We start from the raw sequence: 18,673 nt of genomic DNA, 5'->3' as shown, positions 1-18,673 counted from the left end.
ATTAGGTACCATTGACTTGATGCCCTCTCAGAACAGCCCCAGGCACAACAAAAGGAAACACTGTACCATCCTCACAGTTGTTGCGTTTAAGATCATTGTTGCAGCCATTGTGTCAATCGGCACATTAAGGGCCTTCCTCTTCTTTTTTCTTTCTTTATTTTAATGCTCCATTTCCTTGGCATGTATGACTTCCTTATCCTCCAGAGACTGGTCTCTCCTGATACTACAACCGAAGAAGGTGAGAAGAGGTCTTGTCATCCTCGCTTGCTTCTAAAGAGCAGTCTGGCTGTACTTCTTTCCAAGATGGACTTGTTTGTTCTGGGAGTCCATGGTGCTTTCAGTGTTCTTTGCCAACACTATAAATCAAATGCACCAATTCTTCTCTTGTCTGCCTTATGCCTTGTTCAGCTTCCACATGCATGTGGGGTGAATGAAAAGGGCCTGGGTCAGTCACACCTTAGTCTTCAAAATGACATATTTGCTCCTTGACATTTTAAATGGGTCTTGTGCAAAAGATTGACTCAATTTGATGGCTGCTTCAATGAGTGTTGATTGTGGATCTACGTAAAATGAAATCCTTGACAACTTCAATCTTCTCTTGACTTTCTTACTGGTCCAGACAAATGAATTATCTTCTCTCTGTCTCAGTTTCTCCTTAAAACTTGAGTATTATAATTCCTACATAGTAAGATTATGTTAAGAATTAGATGATATAGAATAGTGTGCTGAATACTAAAAAGTGGTATGCAATTATAATTTATTCCATGAAAATGAGTAGTAACATTTTCAAAAAGAGTGGATATCATTTTACTATTTATAAGAACAACTATATAATAGCTACTGTGGCATTTCAGTCATCAAGAAGTTAAATGTGGACTGTTTTAATAATCTAATTCAATATATATGTTCCTTCATATAACTGAGGCATTTGTATAAATGCCTAAAAATATTTTCAGTACTACTAGTACTATAACTCCTAATGTAAGTCAAATATCTTAATCTCACTTATTCTCATATAAAATAAAAGGTTTTAAATGAATATTTCATGAAAATAATACAGAGGGATATTTATGAGCTAAATTGGTTATTTTATTATTACACTTCGCATTCATGCAGCGGCTCTAAAACTGCTTAAAGGAAAAAGGAAAGGTATTAGGAAACATGATAACTATTGTTTAGGAGAAAGGCAGAGAAAAATCATTTGTTCATTTAACCATTTCACAGACATTTGCTGAATTCCAAAGATTGTGCCAGGCCTGATTGGTAGAAGAATGACAAACAGGACAACAGCACAGGACTTGCCTGTCTGGTGCTGTACAGACACAGGGAAGCAAGCAAACAGCTCCACGAGACTGAAATAAATGGAAACCGAAGGACATACGAAGTTTTTCTGGAGCTTCAAGGAAAGGCAGGGCCAACTGCAAAAATAAGGACTCTCGCCTTTCTACCTGCTCCCCGCCTCCACCCCGAGCGCCACTCAGACCGCACCGTGCTGGCTCAGAGCTCTCTGGGTTCCTCCTAAGCTAGCATCGCTGCTGTCTCCCTTCAGCCGCCATCATGACCATCTACCGGGACCTCATCAGCCAGGATGAGATGTTCTCCGACATCTACGAGATCCGGGAGATCACAGGCGGGCTGGGTCTGGAAGTGGAGGGGAAGATGGTCCGTAGGACCGAAGGTCACATCGACGACTCCCTCATTGGCGCTAACGCCTCCGCTGAAGGCCCCGATGGTGATGGGACAGAAAGCACAGTGGTCACCGGGGCTGACATTGTCATGAACCATCACTTGCAGGAGACCAGCTTCACACAAGACGCCTACAAGAAGGACATCAAAGACATGAAATCAATCAAAGGCAAACTTGAAGAACAGAAACCAGAAAGAGTAAAGCCTTTTATGACAGGGGCTGCAGAACAAATCAAGAACATCCTTGCAAATTTCAAAAACTACCAGTTCTTTCTTGGTGAGAACATGAATGAAGATGACACAGTGGCTCTGCTGGACTGCAGTGAAGACGGTGTGACCCTGTATGTGATCTTCTTTCAGGATGGCTGAGAGATGGAGACACGTTAACACGCTGGGCAACTCATGACCGCTGCCTCTCATCCTAACCAGTTGCTGTGCACCCACACGACACCAGGACCGAGACAAACGGAACTGGTGTCACCGCGAGCTCTTCATTTACTTTGGACCTCGATCTATTTGGAGCGGAGACATTTTTTTTTTTTAAGGAAAAAAAAACATGTCGTGTAGGTTGTCTAAAAATAAAATGTATTTAAACTCACTTGAGAATGCCTCCTGGTTGACTATCCGTAAACTAACTTCACCTTGTAGCGCTCCATGTGTAGACAGACCGCTGCAGCGTGAGGCTGTCTCTAGAGGCCTGCTACAGCCAAACTACAGGGATCCAAATAGAGACAAGAATCCAAAGGCTTAATTTTGAGTTTAAATAAAGGGACTGACCATGTTTTTAGAGGTGCCAGCATCTGAAGTGGATCCTTAAGCAATTCATCACCTAAAAATGGAAGCGATTATCAAAAGAATAAAGAGCCTAATACAATTGGGTGGGTGGGGGGGGCTCTCCTACAGTAACATGGAGTACCAATGATTAAGTCAAGGGCAGAATTCTCTGACCCTGGTGTCTGCTTCATTTGTTTCCCCAAATACACACAGATGTGGAAGATACAGACATAAGTAAAACAGACGTAATGTTCCCCCATGGAGCTTCTACTCCACCAGCGGAAGTGGACCATGTACGTCATCATCTTAATGTCCTTTAAATAGCTGGACCACGGCCTGGAGTAGGTGTTCATGGGAGGGCTAGGCGCAGAGCCTCAAAGTATAAATTTGCATTGACACGGAATCATTTTTGTGAGTAAATCTGAGACAAGATATTTGAATTACCTGAAGTATGTTAAAGATTTCACATTGTATTCAGAGCTAAGAACAGTAGCAAAATGAAAACAGATACTAAGGAATTCTCAGGGGACATGAAGACAAGAGGAGGAAGATAAAGAATGGAGGGAGGAGGGGCAAGAGGGAATGGGGCAGGAAGAATAGGCTATTGTAGGGGGCATTGAGTTTATTTCAATAGTGGTGGAATAATTTGGAAAAGGATATCAATAATGGTTGTACAGCACAAAGAGTATAATCAATGGCACTGAATTATACATGTCGAAGTTGTGGAATTGGAGAATATTCTGTTGTGTATATTCTTGCCAAAATTAGAATACATATGAGTAACAATGAAGGAAGAAGGAAATATTCTAGAATTGAATATGGTGATAATTTTACAACTTTTCTTGATAGGACTGAGTTATTAAATTGTGTGATATGTTAATGAAGTTCTAATAAAGCTTTCAAATAAAAAGGAAAAAATAAGAGGCTATAAAATAATAAGAACACAAACAAAGAACATTAACAAACAAAGTGACAACAATAATAATACTTTGGATAAAAAGCTCTCATTATAATAAAATAGTATCTTTCAATCTCGAAGGTTGGTCCTGGTAGGAAAAACTCCTAGATGTGGGATGAGGCAATTGAGGACAAACTACTGAACTTCAGGTTCAGATTATATGCACCGTGAGTCAGAATCGGCCCAGCCAGGGCAGCAGATTTACGAGCAAAGAAACCTTCTAGTTTTACCTGTTCTGGCTCAAGATATCATGAAGCAGAGGAGAATGACCCCCAGTGTTCCCTTTCCAAATTCTTGACCTGCAGAATCTGTGAGCATAATAAAATTATGTGGCTTTATAACACGAAGGTTATATGTTTGTTTTGTTTTAATATAGCAAAGACAACTGAACTTAACTTGGCTATTGGAAGTGTGGTGCTGCTGTATGAAAACTTAAATATCTGGCACTGATTGTAAAACAGAACCACAAGAGGCCAACGATGAGAACTTAAAGGAAGAATGTAAGGAAGAGGAAATAGGACACTTGTTATATTGTGGCATGGAAGGCATGAGTTAATGAAGGCATGGAAAATAGGAAGTAATGAAGTAAGAAATGCCTTCAAGGTAAGGACGAAATCTAAGCTTCTGTCAAGAAAACATTTTAGGGTAGAAATGAAGCCCTGCCCTTTGTAAAACTCTTTGTTAAAACCTCATAAATATTTAAGCGTCACACCCTAAACTCAGATAGGCATGAGAACTTTTCGGAAATAGTAAGCCTATCCCTAGAAGACCTTCTCTCTGAAACAACAGAGCTTCTAGGGACTTTGAGGGTATTGTCCCTAGCAGCCTGACAGGGGAGAGAAGGGCTTTATTCATGAACATGGCTTTTCTCTACTGTAATGGATTATAAATCAATACACAGTATGTCTAAGAGGTTTTTCAGGGATTGGACCAGTTTAGACAGGAAGAGAGAGTACAGAATGACGAGAGTGTTATAAGCAGAAAGCAGATGGAGAAAGCTGCTCCGCTGCAAACACAGGCCATTTCTTATGAGAAGAAGAATGAAGCTCAGAGGGTCGAGTCAAGAGTCACAAAGAACAATCCCCACGCACTAGGCCTGAACCCTACGGAGTCCCTGTTGGGAACAGATGATTAAATGTTTGTTTATCAGCTGAAAGGTCGGCAGTTCTATCAGAGGTGCTTTGGAAGACCTTGGAAAACGGAAGAGTTACTTACTCTGCACAAAATGTCATGAGTCAGAATTAACTCAAGGGTGAGGCCAGCAAATGAAACCCTCAGGACTGAGCTCAAATCCGGGAACTGGCCTATGGGCCAGACTGAATTACTATGGACCAGCAATGCTGGTCACGTGCTTCCATCATGTCAACTGGACCCTCCTGGTTAAGGGTGGAGTCAGACCTGTTGATTAAGTGGTAGCTTGATGATACCACCTTAGGGTGTGGCCTTTTTATGAGAGTGGAGGACTCTGGGAACGGTCTCTCTCTCTCCACCTCTCCACCTTCCTCTCTGCTAGAACTCTGCCTGCCTCAAGGGGTGGCTCCGATAGGTCACCCAACCTTAGAGCTGCCAGTGCACTGCCCATTTCCACCAACCTTGCTTCGACATGATTCTGCATCCTCTGGCCTGTGTTCTTTCTGCTTCTTGATTCACCATTCCGAGTCACTGGCATGCGGCTACGAGCATTGTACTAATTAATGCTCTTGAGTTGGACTGGGCTGGGATGTCTTCTTGATACACAATTCCTTCTTAAGATGAAGCTATTTCTTATACATAGATGAGTGTCACTGGATTTGTTTCTCTAGACAACCTGGCATAACATGACAACTATTGGTATTTTCTCTGTTTGTTGTGATATTGTATATTGGTTCAACTGTTAGGGTTTTTATTTTATACTGAGGCATACTCCTCAAATTCCTGACACACAAAATATTTAAGCACAATAAATGTATTATTGTTTCATATCATTACATTTGGGGCCCTCTGTTAATCAAATATAATAATCAGGAGTAAAGCCTCTTGCTCACATGCACACCCCTCACTCACCTCCCCATTACTGTTGTCATACCCAATCTTCTGCAGAGAAACTTGTTTCCTCCAAACACTCTAGTTTTGATCCAAACCACCCCCACCCCCAAATGTTTCCCTTGCTTCCCAAAGCACAGCTATAACAAAGAAACCAATAACAAATACAATCAACTACAGGTCTATGGACAACAGATGGGGGAAAGGGGGAACAGAAAGTACCTTTACTGGTAGATCTCAATGTTTTTCTGAACTCAGTTGTGTTCGTCTGGGTTGACTAGAGAAACAAATTCATCCACACTCAACTGTGTGTGAGAACTTTATATCAAGAAGTAATTATGCATCCATTAGACATCCAGCCCAGTCCAGATCAAGTCCATAAGTTCAATATTAGCCCACAAGTTTGATATTAGCCCATGAATTCTTCTTGAGACTCACGCAGTACAAGTAATGATGCCAAATGCAGGAAGATCATCAGCCAGTTGGTGGAAAGTCCTGTGGATCCAATGACAGTGGAAGCATCTCTAGGGCTCTGGCTGCCATCAGTGTAGCTCCATGTGGCTCTTCAATAGGAATGTGTGGCAGAGAGAAAGAGTTCCCAGAATCCACATGAGAAGGCCACACCCACACAGAGATCAAGCTGCAACCTGATTGACAGGTTAGACTCCACCCCTTCATTCTTATTTATCAAGTTGACATGAAATTGTGTAATTACCACATCAGCTCACCCAGTGGTTCTTGTCAATGATTACCCTTTCAAGGGTCACACATCATACTTTCCTATAGAACATGGGGAAGGGCCACAGCCCATATCCCCCCTTCCCTGCCCACAAGCCCAGTGAGGATCAGGGAGAGGAATCATATCATGCCCCAGGAATCACTAACTATGCCTTCCTCCCCTCCATGGCTTTCCTAGGTAGCCTCTGCTTCCCTCAAAAAGCGTAATTCTGCATTACACCTGCTACTCGTTTTACATTTAAAAGCTGGTCCTATACAATCTATCTTTATAAAGGCTATGCAAGCAGTAAGGAGCCCTGGTCATGGTGTGGGAGAGGTGTTAGGCTGCTAACCACAAGGTAGGCGGTTTAAACCCACCACCACTCTGTGGGAGAAAGATGAGGCCGTCTGCTCCCATAGAGATGTACACTCTTAGAAACTGTATACAGGGTGGCTATGAGTCAGAATTGAACCAATGGCAGTGATGGGTTTCTGTAGGCTGAGGTTGACAGCGTGGGCTCTAGAGTCAAATAAGTAAATTCAAACCAATTGCCTCTACCACCTATTAGTTATTAACTAATAACCCTAGGCAAGTTTCCTGACTTCTGCATCATCCTCTACAAAGTTGGGATATAGCATATACCTCCCTCTCCTCACTGCCTTTGAATCATTTCCCACTCATAGTGACCCTATAAGAGAGGGGAGAATTGCCCCCTGTGGGCAGTTCTAAGACTATAAATCTTTATAGAGATAGAATGCCTCATCTTTCTCTCTCAGAGCAGCTGCTGGTTTTGAACTGCTGACATTTTAGTTAGCAGGCCAGTGCGTAGCCACTTTATCACCAGGGCTTTTTTGGGAAACATAAGTGAGGTAAATGTAAGCAGCTTGTGGTAGTTACATAATTTCATGTCAACTTGAAGGTATGTAAAAGTGTAGGGGTGGAGTTCAGCCTGTCAATCAGATCACAACCTGATGGTGACTGTGGGTGGGGCCTTTTCCTAAGGAGGGCCGTGGGAACCTCCCCCTTTCTCTCTGCCCTCACCTTCCAGCTAGGTGACCCTGATTGCTGCCAGAGTCACCGCCACTAATCCACATGCCTTTGCGCCCACCAGCCTGTGAACGTCTTCTGGTCTGCATCATTGCCTGCGGCTGCGTGAGTCCAGAGGGATCTAGGCACTAGGATCATTCTTGTGGACTTGAGTTGAACTGTGCTGGGATGATTCCTTGATATACAATTACTCTTTTATATAAAGCTCTTTCTCACAAATATATATCACTGGGTTTGTTGCTCAAGTCAACCCAGCCTAACACAGAGCTTTTAGCAGTACCTCCTAATGGGGTGAGTATTCAATAAATGTAGATCTATATGGTTTACCAAAATCTAGATAGTCTCACTTCCAATCTGGACCTCAAACTACCCTCTGGGGCTAGGTTATACTGGTATTATGCCCATGGTACCTACTGAGGAAACAAATGTAGAGTGAGGCTAGTTGGATAACCCAGCGTAGAGCAGCTAACTGGTAATAGAATCAGTCACTGAATCTATATCCATTGCCTCCAAGTTCAATGTTTTTTCTACTATATCATGTTGCATTTGAAATAAGAACAGGTACTATGACCATCACTTAATAGATAAAGAAATTGCTTCTCAAAGTGTCTAAGTAACTCACCTATAATGACATAATCAGTTAATGATAGAGTGTTCAAGGAGAAAAACACTGCATAGCAATTAAAAACGCTTCTCATGAACAAAATGAAGTTACCGTCTATACTCATGTATAAGCCAAGTTTTCCAGCACATTTTTAATGCAGTTTTTGTGGCAAAATTAGATGCCTGGGCTGATATTCGGGTCGGCTTATACTCGAATACATATGGTACTCTAATCGTAACTACTTCACTGGGGCTTTGGAGTCAAATCTGGTAACTCACGCTGAGTTCTGAGCGCGGTGCCTAGTACATAATAAAAATCTTTAGTAAACACGGTCCCCTATGACCACGTCAAGGTTCTGTTTTTTAATCATACCAAGCTGATTCACTACTGGACTGTCTGTGGAGAAAGGAAGTCACTTCCGGCTTGTGTTAACGAGGACATTTACATTCACCCTTTTTTTTTTTTTTAAATCAATTTATTGAGGCTCATACAATTCATCACAATACATAGATCAATCGTGTAAAGCACATCTATACATTTGTTGCCCTCATTATTCCCAAAATTCGCTTTCCTCTTGGGTTCCTGGAATCCGCTCATTTTCCTTTTTTCCCCACCTCCCTTCCTCCTCCACTCTCCCCCATGCACCCTTGATAATTTATAAATTATTATTGTATCTTATATTACACTGCCCGCACCCTTTCTTATGCATGTACTAGAGAAGCCCTGGTGACCTAGTGGTTACTAGTTGGGCTGCTGACTGCAAGGTCAGAGGTTGGAAACCAGCACCTGCTCCGTCTCCCGGGGCTTTCCGCTTCTGTGGAGAGTTCCCATCTCAGAAACCCACAGGAGCCCTGTGACCCCATCCTGTAGGCTTGCTCTGAGTCTACAGCAACTTGACGGCAGGGAGTTTGGTTTGGGGGGTATGCATCTACTAAGTAAGGGAGGCAAACGTCTTTAATAGAAATTTGATCTGAAATGTTTTCATTCATTGGGTGGCATTTCAGTTCAGAAGAGGAAAAAATGCCATATAGGTTCAAAATTAAGTACAGGAAACCAGCTGAGTTTGCGGGGAGCAAGGGAGCAAACGTTGAAGTGATGCACACAATACACTCTACACACACGCATCTCTGCTTCCAAGTACGTTCCAAGGGAAGAGCTGATGTGCCAGCTTATTTATAAACACACGGACAGGAGAAACAGGAACAGTTCAATTTCCGTCTGTGGAAGGAAGCAATCTCTTTCACCCCGGGTCTGGATCGGTTTTAACAAGTCCGAGAAACACAATAGCAGCAATCTCGACCTTCCCAGCACTCTATTATGCTGAAGCATCTCAGGGTGCTTTATGTGATAGTATTAAAAGTTGATCTGGTCAGGAGGTTTAATAGTTAACAATCAATTTCATATCCATTTCATCCTAGCTGGTCCCAAGAGCTCAGAGAAGCGCCCCTTTCCATGGCTGTTGCTATTGCTGTTAGGTTCATTGAGCTGAGTTTTGACTGATAGGAACCCAACATGAAACTGCCCCAGATGGTTTTTAGGCTGTAAGCTTTATGGGAAATCATCAGAACTTTTCTCCCACAGTGTCACTGGGGGTGGGGTTGGGTGGGGGGGAGAGGTTCAAACAGCCTATCTTGTGAGGAGCAGTCAAGAGCTTGCTTAACTATTGTACTAGGGTGCCTTTTTTTGGTCTTTTCTCCTCACATTTGAGATACCTTTATAAAACAGAACGGGTAACCAGGGAAGCAGGATCCTGTGGGAGGTATGCCCTGGACTACCTTCTCCTCAGACTGGCACCCTGTCCGCCCCTTTCGGGATTCCACCCGCAGCGCTCCAGCGTCGGCGTCCCTTTGGCCTGACATGTTCTCAGAATCCTTCCCACTCACATCTGTCACCGACAGGCACTCGCTGACTGAATTTCATCTGGCCATGTCTCCCCAGCTAAGCTCCATGCATCAGACAGAGACAGCAGCAGCAGACAGTGAAGGACACTTGCACTCTGGAGCATCTCCATGGATCATTTACCTTCTTGTTCCACAGGGTGGAGTGGGAGAAAGGAAGCCTTCCCACACATCTTTGGATGTTTCAAAACCCTTTACACAGGGGAGTCGTTGAAGGCAGAGGATTGGAGTGTGGGGGGAGGTAGGTTGTATAAGGGCAATTAGAGTAAATAATTGAATCGGGGTCTATTTCTGCCTGCTGGAATGAACACACTGGAGAAACGTGCTTTCTTGCAGTCGCGAAGGATCTTCCCTCCCACTTTCACTGCGGCTCTTTTAAAAGTGACCTTCAGCAAACATTATGTGTTTTATTTTCAAAATACGTGGCAGACAGCACATTAACATACAACATACCCTGAAGGGTGCGGAAGCCAATCACGTTGGTAACAGGTGAGCCCAGTGTAGATAGTTATGCCATATGACAGGCCTGACCACACATAATGGCCCGTGGACAAGCCGCCAGGATTCGAGGGAACAAACAGGCAACGCTGATAGTTTGGTCTACAGCGTGCAGCGGGAGGGGGGGGGGTGTCGTTGTGGGATGCTTTATGTTTCCTTCTTCATACTTTTAAATTGTCCCTCCTCCAAAAACGAAGTGGGGGGTGGGTAGATCTGCAGCACTCCCCCAATTTTCCCAACCATCCCCCAACCCCACAAAACACGCTGGCACCAGAGCCAGGCAGCTAGATACTGGTTAAGTGAAGAGGAAAACTAAGCGGTTTCCCTAAGAAAGGCCCACAAGAAGAAGAAAACAATTCTTCCCAGTGGAGGGAGTAGTGGGGAAGAAGCACAGTGTAAAACATCATTCACTTTAGGAAACAAATTAATTAAACTCTGAAATGTCAAACAAGACCCCTCATTATTGATGTCAGTGAAATTTCAACTCGGTAATAGGTGTGATAGAGATGTCACCTAATTGTTGATGATCTTTCTAGCTAAATTGTTCTCATACTGCAGCATTGGGGCTGGGCGAGATGACATATTTATGGCTGTCAAAATCTTCCTCTTAGGGTTATCCATTTGGTCTGTAGTCGATGGCACTGCTGTTTCCACTAAGCTCCCGGTTACACCGGTCACTACCACTTTCTGATTGCCTGGGATTGCACTGAGGCCGGTCACAACTCGCCATAGGCTGCCAGTTACAATGAGGAGCCTCACTTCCTGTTGAGACTGTGCACGGTGGCGTGATAGAGCTCTGGGCAAAGAGAGATCCATTTTGCTCTCCTTTTGTTTTTGTTTTCTCCAGAACAAAACCGGAACACCAAAAAGGACACCACTGGAGAATTACACGAGCCTCTTGAGCCCTTTGGTAGTGGACACCTATCGCTGCAATGTACCTAACTTGATTCTTCATTAATTCTGAAGTTGCTCAGAAGGCATAAGAATCAAAACTGAACTTCCTTCCAAGCACAATGTTTATCAACACAATGCGCCTTCTATGCAGCATTTTTATATTGTTTCCACTCAGGAAAAAAAATATTTTCGGTTGCGTTGGCAACTCCTTTTAGTTTTTTAAAAGAATGTGGGCAGAGTTGTGTTTTGTTGTTTGGGTTTAAAAGGAATTCTATTAATCTGAAATTCAAATAACAAATACCAATACACATGTATATGTAATAGCAACGGATGCCCACCATGACGACTGAAGGAGCCTTGAAGAGCCCAAGCAGCTTCCTTAATCACAAAGAGTGTATGTTCACAACAAGCTATGATTTTAAAGCATGTTTGTTAATTTTAAGTAGTACTTTAGGATACTTTTTCTGAAAGGCACTATATGAGATTTAAACATATAGACATTTCTCAAGCGTTCAAGGGGAATGAGTTAACAGTACATCTCCAAGCCGCTTCAGGTAAAACTCTTTTGACAGGCAGTCTTTGCCAACTAAAGTTTTTAAGCTTTAAGGGGGGGTGAAAAAAATAAGAGCCTTCCCTTGGTTCTGTGCTGTGGACACTAAATCCAACTCTCTCACCCATGTTCTCTCTCCCCTGAACCACAGCATTTGGCTACGACTCAATCCCAGATCAAAAGGAACCAGCAAAAATTAAACTAGAAATGCATGCTAAAAATAATTCAATACCAAGGCTCCCCTCTGACCTAACACTGTGGCATTTATTTCATTAAGTGTTTCTAAAAAACTCCCAGTGGGAAAGGTACTTAATTTATTTACTGCATGCGTCTAACGAGAAATGTGAAAGAAATTTTAAGCAGACCGCAATGGTTTGGAGCAGGATTACTGGAACATTCGGTGCTTCCTAGGAGGCTGTTTTTCACCCAGCAGCCACCCTGGCGCATTTCACCGTAAGCAATGAAAGATTTTTGTTTAGCTTTGAGCATATATTTTCTGAAAGAAGCTTGGTGATGAGAAGAAAATAGCGAAGGAAAATTGGTTATCCATGACTCTTGTTCTTCCAAAGTTCACAGTATATAGAAGTCACTGCTCTGTGCTATCTTTTGGCATTCTGCCCCATGCATCCATGTTCTAATGCTGTTAGACTACAGATAGCGAAGGTCCTAAAAACCCAAGTAGTCGAGGGTAACAACTAGTATTCCTAGTTCATGACATTCCCACATGAGCTCAACATAACAGAAAAGTGAGAATCCACTAGGAGCCCTGATGGTGTAGCGCGTATGAATTGGGCTGCAATCAAAGTGGTCAGCAGTTCAAAACCACCAGCAGCTCCTCAGGAGAAAGAGTCAGCTTTCTCCTCTTGTCAACAGCTACAGTCTCAGAAACCCCCAAGGGGGCACCGGTGACTCAATGGCAGTGAGTTTGGTTTGGAGAATCAACTACCCGCAACTTTTTTCCTCAACTAAGCTTCCATCTGTTCTTTCAATCGATCCACTGCACATTACAACAGATAAAGTTGGCACTGTAAACTCGGAACTTCTAAAACCAAAAAGACCACCCTAGTTCCCAAATTAGTTCTCCCCTCACCAATTCACTGACTCTGTGAGTCCTCCAAATTTTCAGTCATGTCTTTGAGGCACTGAACAAAGTCCCTCAATTTCAGATTTCCCCAAGAAGCAAGTAAGACCTCTGGGACTGATGGATGAATGAACTGTCTGTTCTGTTGGCCATGTACTTCCTGGAATCCCATGTGTTCTAAGATATTCCATGGAGGTTACAGACCTGCCTTCCAGATCTGGAAGGGGTACTTTAGTCAGGTCCTGAACATGTTTAATTAATGGCTTAAATATCTTTACACTCAAAATAGAATGTTACTCCCACTGGCAAGTCTGCTATTGACTAGAATCTCTTCCCAAGGAGGGTTTTCTGACAGCAAACCACTATCTGAGGGATTGAAGAAATTCTCTTCCGTAGAATATGAAAACCAAGTGAAGTCCCCTTTAATTGTGGGCATGATCTTTGAGAGTCCCTGTACAGCGCAGACAGTTAATGTGATTGGCTGTTAATGAAAGGGTTAGGGGTTCAAATGCACCCACGGGTGCTTCTAAACAAAGGCCTGTCCATCTATTTTCTGAAAACTCAGTCATTTAAAAACCTATGGAGCAAAACTCTACAGCGACACATAGGGGACTGTCAGGTGTTAAAATCAACTTGAAAACTATGGATTTATAAATGTACGGCATAGTGTGTGTGTGTGTGTGTGTGCGTGTGTGTGTGTGTGTGTGTGAGATCCTTGTATACAACATTAAGATATTAAACCTAGGATACACTCTCTTGCCCCAGCTATTCCCTTCTTCACCCCTTAGAGTTACACAGGGATTGAGACATTAAAGGCCATGCGGTCGGCTTTATTTGCCTGTACAGGTAGATAAGTGAGCAGTCTACACAGGTCATCCAACATCACAGAGGCTATGTGAGCCTCACATTCAATAGGTCCCTCTTTTATGAATATACTAAGCCATCCTTTGTCTCATCCCATAAGTCATAGCAATGATGCCTGGTGATTTATTATTACCAAGCATATTCCTTTAATAAACTACTATAAAATATTCAGAAAGGATATGAGGAGAAAGCTAGGCATAAATACCATTGCTCTAGTTTAAGCGTCCTCAAACTATGGCCTGCAGGGCACATGCGGCCCACCGAGGACATTTATCGGCCCGCCGGGTGTTTTTGCCCCATTTGTTTTTTTACTTCAAAATAAGATATGTGCAGTGTGCATAGGAATTTGTTCATAGTTTTTTTTTAACTATAGTCCAGCCCTCCAAAGGGTCTGAGGGACAGTGAACTGGCCCCCTGTTTAAAAAATTTGAGGATCCCTGCTCTGATAGAGCTTCCACAGAATTGACCTCACACTTAAATATATCACTAATAACATAACCACTTAAAATTATTCATTGAATATCTACCATATTATCTGGTCCTATACTAGGAACAAGAGGCTCAGCTGTGAATAAGACAGAGAAGGTCCTTGCTCTTCTGGCATGTACAATATCACTAGTTCTTCCTTTGATGTTATCTTGGCACCTTTTAGTTTGGAATTAAACACCCTTAACTAATCTTTAAAGTACTTCCTCTAACAGTCCTCTAGCAACCAAGGTTCACTCGTTCCCAGAGGAACACATTAGGTCTGGTTGGTCCTTGAGAGGAGAGACTTTGGAAATAATTCTGTGTTCTAGGTCTCTATGAGAGCCGACCCAAAATGCTTGCTTCACTCGCTCATCCCTCTATCAAGTTCTCTCTCTAGTCAGTTCCCAGGGTCCAGCCAAAGGTACTTGTGGTACATCACCTGGCACCAACTTTAAGTCAATTTTATCTTAATCCTAAACACATTTACTGCCACTCATTGGTCAGTTGGTTACACTGTGGTGGCTTATGGGTTGCTTTGATGCTGGGAGCTGAGCAAGCGGTATTTTCAATCCAGCGGGGTCACCCTGGTGGACAGGTTCCAGCAGAGCTTAGAGGGTTAAAGAGTCTTTAAAGAGTGTTAAAGAGCAAAGCTGCCACTTTGGGGACTAGAGCAGGCCTGGCCCAGGGAATGGTGTTTCCAGTGGCTTCATTTGCATGGGAAAGCTGGACAGCAAATAAGAAGGGCGGAAAAAGAGGAAAAGAACTGAGGCATTTAAATGACGGTGTTGGCAAAGAATAGTGACTGTATTCTTCAGTGTTCGTTCAAAAGAATGAACAAATCTGCTTTGAAAAGGGGCAGCCGGATGCTCCTTAGAAGGAAAGGTGGAGAGATTTCATCTCAAGGACTTTAAATATGTTATCAGGAGGAGCAGCCCCTGGGAAAGAATATCATGTTAGGTAAAGTAGAGCAAAAAGGAGGAAGACCTTGAAGGAGATGGACCGATACAGTGACTACAACAACGGGCTTCAGACATAACAATCACTGTAAGAGTGGCACAGAATTGGGTACACATTCATTGCATTGTAGATATGAATTGGAATAGATTTGATGGCACCTGACATACATACAACCTATTTGCTCTTCTTGGCTGGTCCCAGTCCTGGGCAACTACTATAGCCTCTTCACCTCCTCCAGTGGTGTTTTTTCTGTTGGCCTATACAGATCCATTCATACTCTGATTTCTCTCCATCTTCCATCGGGGGAAATGTCTAAGTTTTATGACATCTGCTCTTTGTTCACAGTGGTCAAAATCAGTTCTTTCCAGTGTTCCTACCCAGGAATGGAGAGAGAGAGAGAGAGAGAGAGAGAGAGCTCTGCAGACGGACTGGTCCATCGCTCCAATAGGAGCCGCCTTGCATGTGTACCTCGCAACTGAAACCAAACTTTTGTCCAAATCTCCTAGTCCAGATATGAGAGGGAATCTATGTTATTACAACATCCATGAAACAGGATAATTCAAACTGAAAAAGATCTAAACACAGAGGCACGATGTATGAGACACCAGGGGGAGGGAGTACTAGAACTGATTGTAATGATGTCTGTACAATTCTTTGCAAAAGTGATTTAACCATAGAAGTGTATGAAATGTGAATATTTAGAAAACTACTTAAAAAAAACAAACCACCAAACTTGACCAATGGTTGCTATGGGGAAAGGAGAAAGAGTTATTACTTAGGGGGCATTGAGTTTATGGTAATGGTGGTGGGATAATTTGGAAATGGACATCAATAATGGTTGTACAACATGAGGAGTATAAGCAATGGCAGTGAACTATACAAGTTGTGGAATTGGAGTATGTTTTTTGGTGTATATTTTTGTCAGAATTAGGAAAAATAATAATTACATGAATAACAATAAGTACAAGAAAGAAGACTATGTTCTAGTATTGAATGTGGACTTAATTGTATAACTCTTCTTGATATGATTGAGTTATTGAATTATATGGCATATTAAATGCTAATAAAACTGTTAATTAAAAAAAGAAGATGTATTAGACACCTACCCTAGTTGCTACAATGGAAAATGAAATTCTGCTCTGACCTAAGGAGTCACAGCAAACACGGGAACAGTTGGCTCAAATGTTCATTCAATCATTCAACAATTACTGAGTCACTACTGTAAGTCAGAACTGACTGGATGGCAGTGAGTTTGATTTGTTTGTTTTTTGTTTACTGACTCAATGCACAGTTTACATACTGATCACACTCCTACATGTCAGCCCTCTTTTCTTCTCCCCATCTAACTCTGTGTGTGGGTCATGCAAGGGCTAGCAGTGAGAAAGCTGTCTGATTGTAAGACAGTACAGAAGAGCTGCCTGAAAGCATTTCTCTCTGCATGGCTTACAAATAATCAACGGCCACATGAGCCATGAAAACAAATTCAAGTTACCAAAGCAATCATCTGAATGTTGTTTTATTTCCATGAAAATGCCTGATGTCTTGTGAATGTGTGAATAACATTAACACTAAATGCAATTAAGCAGTTGTTTTGTTTTGTTTTTTCTTGAACTTATTTTACACAAACAGATGGGGGAATAGCATGTATCACACTATTCCAAGTCTCTCAGGAGAGCTTATGAATATTTACATGTATTTGCTTTGAGAAAAAAAGGCTATTTGTTTGCATTTAGCTTTGTTTTGAAAACATGCATAAAATCCTATTAAAATATTTTAAATACATTAAATGCTCCAAGTGTGATTTCTTATTTTAGTTCTGCAATAAACTTACAATTTACCACATATACTCGAGTATAAGCTGAGTTTTTTCAGCACATTTTTATGCAGTTTTTGTGGTAAAATTAGGTGCCTCGGCTGATATTCAGGTTGACGATACTCGAGTACATATGGTACAAGTCTCATTTTTAAAAGAAAACGAGACTCAAGTTATGTGTCCAAAGTCATGGTGTTGGTGTAGGGAAGAAGCTATGTGGCTCTATTTTTAACAACGACAGTATTGCCTCACTAAAGAGGAGAAAGAAAGCATGAGAGATCAAGAAAAAGAACAATTGCCCAATATACAAAAGGACACCGAACTTGTCAAGCACTGGATGGTTCTGTCATGCAGGGCAGGGTAGCCTGGGATGCAGAAGAGCTGGCTATCGACTTCACCAGGCACTCCTCCCGCTGCTCACAAGCAGGGATAGTTCTCAGGATGTCATATTACACTGTCCTGAAGCCTGAAATTAGAAGAAGATACGAGAGGCATAGCCTAAGGAAGTGAACAATATAGCAATGTTGGAAGATCAGTGCTAGGGAAACAAGAAAAAGATCAAGGTGAAGGGGTTGAGAAGGGCGGGTGGTGGAGTGAAGAGTTTGAGGTTTACAATATTTTTAAGTAGGATGATTGAGGCCTCATTGAGAAGGCCAGACTGGTGTAAAGTGAAAGAGCTGGCCAACTTCTCTGGGAAAAGAGCAGTCCTGGGAGAGGGAACAGCTAGAGCGAGAGACCGCAGTGGGGCTAAGCGGCAGATCTCTGGGCCTGTGCTGAAGTGTCTTTTGCCTTGAGATGACTTGCCAAGGTTCAAAGCAATGATGAGTAAGGAAAGCCCGGGAATGGCAGATGCTGACATCAGAAGGGTCAAAAGTATGATAAGAATCAGGATATTTGCACACGCCCAACTAATCTGCCCAGTTGATAGATACTGATGACAAAGGGAAAAGTCGTGGCTTTAACCTTGAGGAAGCCTTGAGACACCATCTTAACCAACAATCAAGGCTAGCACCAGCAGGAGGTAGTAAGTTACACGGATAGTATGTAGCCCCTGATATGATGCACTGAGAAGGGGCATGTCACTTTTGTGCTATTCTAGAAAAAACTTACAATCTCAGTAGAAGCATGGGAACACATCCGACAAACGAGCTGACGGACATGCTACAAAATAACTGGCTGGTCCTCTTCACGTTGTCAAGGTCATGAAGGGGCAGGGAACACCGGAGGAGCAGTCACAGGTCAAAGAGATTCAAAAGACTCAATAACGAAATGTAAAACGTGGTTCTGAATTGGACCCTGGACCCAAAATAGAACACTAGTGGGACCACTGAAATTTTAATAAGGCTTATAGATTAGTGAAGAGTATTATATCGGTGTTAATTTTCATGATTTGAATAGTTTTCTGGGGGAATGTAAGACATTAACAATAAGGGAAGTTGAGGAAAGGGTATTTGGAAGCTCTATTCTTTCTGCAAGTTTTCTGTAGGTTCCAAAGTGGTTTCACCATTCCGAAGGTAAAAAAAAGAAGAATTAAGTCGTAGGGACATTCAGCTTGAGTTCTGCACTTGACAGTCACTCATTAGACCCTACAACTTGTCTTTGGCTAGTTACTTTTCTTGTACCAACCTATAAATCAACTCTGTCATTAAGCGCCATGCTTAGTTTCACCTGATTTTCTTTTGCATAAGATGACTTTCTTGATGAAGGATGTATGTTTATGTAATTCTGATACAAGCGCTTTATCTCCTTATCGCATTGCAGGCTTTGAGTAACACTGCTGTACACTCCATGAATAAAATGGGGATGACAAGTATACGTCCTCAAGCCTATTGCTGTGGGAC

At 42.3% G+C, this 18,673-nt stretch overlaps 2 protein-coding genes across 2 annotated transcripts in view; one reads left to right on the top strand and one right to left on the bottom strand.

Moving 5' to 3' along the window:
- The window catches only part of CAMKMT (calmodulin-lysine N-methyltransferase), a 470,081-nt gene that overhangs the window by 276,960 nt on the left and 174,448 nt on the right, over positions 1–18,673 (bottom strand). The window lies entirely within an intron of this gene.
- Positions 1,558–2,055, top strand: LOC105978362 (translationally-controlled tumor protein-like). Its single transcript, XM_045285811.1, has one exon. The coding sequence runs from the start codon at positions 1,558–1,560 to the stop codon at positions 2,053–2,055; it is 498 nt and encodes a 165-aa protein (XP_045141746.1).

The sequence above is a fragment of the Echinops telfairi genome, unplaced genomic scaffold, assembly GCF_000313985.2.
Source record: "Echinops telfairi isolate 266 unplaced genomic scaffold, ASM31398v2 ScPeMD7_7475;HRSCAF=8513, whole genome shotgun sequence".
Lineage (NCBI taxonomy): Eukaryota > Metazoa > Chordata > Mammalia > Afrosoricida > Tenrecidae > Echinops > Echinops telfairi.
Note: the sequence above shows the minus strand (reverse complement) of the source record. Positions and strands in the feature narration are given on the sequence as shown.

Excerpts from the sequence above, each read along its gene's own strand:
- LOC105978362 (XM_045285811.1), top strand. The coding sequence starts at position 1,558 with ATGACCATCTACCGGGACCTCATCAGCCAGGATGAGATGTTCTCCGAC.